This window comes from Limulus polyphemus, unplaced genomic scaffold (assembly GCF_000517525.1).
Source record: "Limulus polyphemus unplaced genomic scaffold, Limulus_polyphemus-2.1.2 Scaffold1122, whole genome shotgun sequence".
NCBI lineage: Eukaryota > Metazoa > Arthropoda > Merostomata > Xiphosura > Limulidae > Limulus > Limulus polyphemus.
In genome coordinates this window covers 284,797-286,597 of record NW_013666732.1, presented here as the reverse complement: position 1 = coordinate 286,597, position 1,801 = coordinate 284,797, and the positions used below count along the sequence as shown (strand labels likewise).

Here is a 1,801-nt window from a genome sequence, read left to right as displayed (position 1 = left end):
CTTACGAGTGAGCGTTTCTGCGCTTAGAGCGAGTGACATTTAATATCAACTACCTATACTTATGAGTGTTTCTGCGCATGGAGGGAGCGACATCTAACATCAATACCTATGATATATATACAAGTTATTTTTAACGGCTATTGCAGCCACGTTTTTTACTTTGTTTAAAGCTTCTGATTGCTTGTTTAGAATTAAGCACAAAGCTACACAATGGGCTATCTGTTCTTGCCCACCACGGGTATCGAAACCCGGTTTCTAGCGTTGTAAGTGCGCAAAGATACCGCTGTGCCACTGGGGGGGGGGCGGAATTTTTGCAGTAGTTAAGTCCTTGCTTTAATTATTGCAACGTTTCGACCCCTATTATCGGGTCAGCAGGTAAAAAAACAACCTATTGATGACCCGATGCTATTGGTCGAAACGTTGTAAATATCAAAATCGGAAGTCGCCTACTGTAAAAGTTGCTGTTATTGTATTTTTGAATTAATTCATAGGCTCCTCATTAAAGTACTCAAACACTGGTGTTTAAAACTTACAACGTAGTAAATTAATATTTGGAATTATATAATTGTTTATGAAATAAAAGTATTTTAACGTAGAAAAAACTCCGCGTATAATTCTACATACTCAGATATTATGTTAATAATGTCTCACATTTTCAAAGACAGCATTGTTATGTTACATTCCGTACTCACTAAACATAATAACTTCTTTAGGTATTACGAAAACATTCCGAAATGTATTCTTTAGGGGATTTTTACTGCAATTCATATCTTTTGTAGAATGAATAAAAATAAATGAATAAGTTTCTTAATTTCTAATTATCGTTTTTTCCTTCCTTCTCTTTTCGCCACCTAGTGGCACAGCGGTATTTTTGCGGACTTACAACGCTAGAAACCGGGTTTCGATACTCGTGGTGGGCAGAGCACAGACAGCCAGCCCATTGTGTAGCCTTGTGCATAATTACAAACAAGCAAACCTTGTCTTTTCATAATCATCTAGAATATGAATAAGTTTATTGCTTGCTGGTAAGAGTGAACTGCTTAGTTTTAAACATTTGAGAAAATATAACATAATTAATCATCTCCAACATTCTCAAAACAGAAAGTAACAAAGTAATTATATGACACAACGTACGTAAATGTGAAGTTTTTTTTATTGAAATTCAAAAAATACAAAGACCTCTCATGTGCATATAAACCATCCTTAACCTAGATATTTCTCAAACAAAAAAACATCTCCCCCTATTGATAAGAATTATAAGCTTATTCATACGTAATAGTAACTTTAAGAAATTAGAATAGAATATATCCAAGTAGTGAAACTTGTGAAAATGCAATACCTCCACACGTGAACGTTTTCTTTTCTTCCAGTTTTACTTTTTAACAGGTTTTAATCAAATCGAAGGAAATATATACGTTTTATTGGAATTTGTTGAATTCATACTTTATTAATTTTTAAACAGAATCGACAACTCAAAAGCAATCTAAATCAGTTTATTACAAAGTTTAAAAGTGTGGTGAAACAAATATATCATTCCAAATCGTCTGTAAAAACAACTAACGAGCATTTTAAAATGTTCGTTGTTCTCTGTCACGTTAATAAAGTCAAATTTAGCTTTTCGTGGACATATCTCCAGGGAAACTCGGGTAAAGCTATAAAAGAGAAAGATATTGTTTGGTAAATAAATGGATTGAAACTTAAGCATGTTTTTTTCATAAAAGTACTTTTTTTCTGGTGAGTTCTAGCTCAATGAATTTTATTCATTTAACTCTTTTAATTCATCACAACTAATTATACTTTG

General features: G+C 32.8%; 1 protein-coding gene across 1 annotated transcript in view; it reads right to left on the bottom strand.

Moving 5' to 3' along the window:
* Positions 1–1,141: 1,141 nt before the first annotated feature.
* Positions 1,142–1,801, bottom strand: part of LOC106462229 — a 15,632-nt gene continuing 14,972 nt past the window's right edge. The window contains exon 4 of the mRNA XM_013922129.2: positions 1,142–1,652. Coding sequence (XP_013777583.2) covers positions 1,591–1,652 — 62 coding nt within the window. The 3' untranslated portion in view covers positions 1,142–1,590. The remainder of the gene's footprint in view (positions 1,653–1,801) is intronic.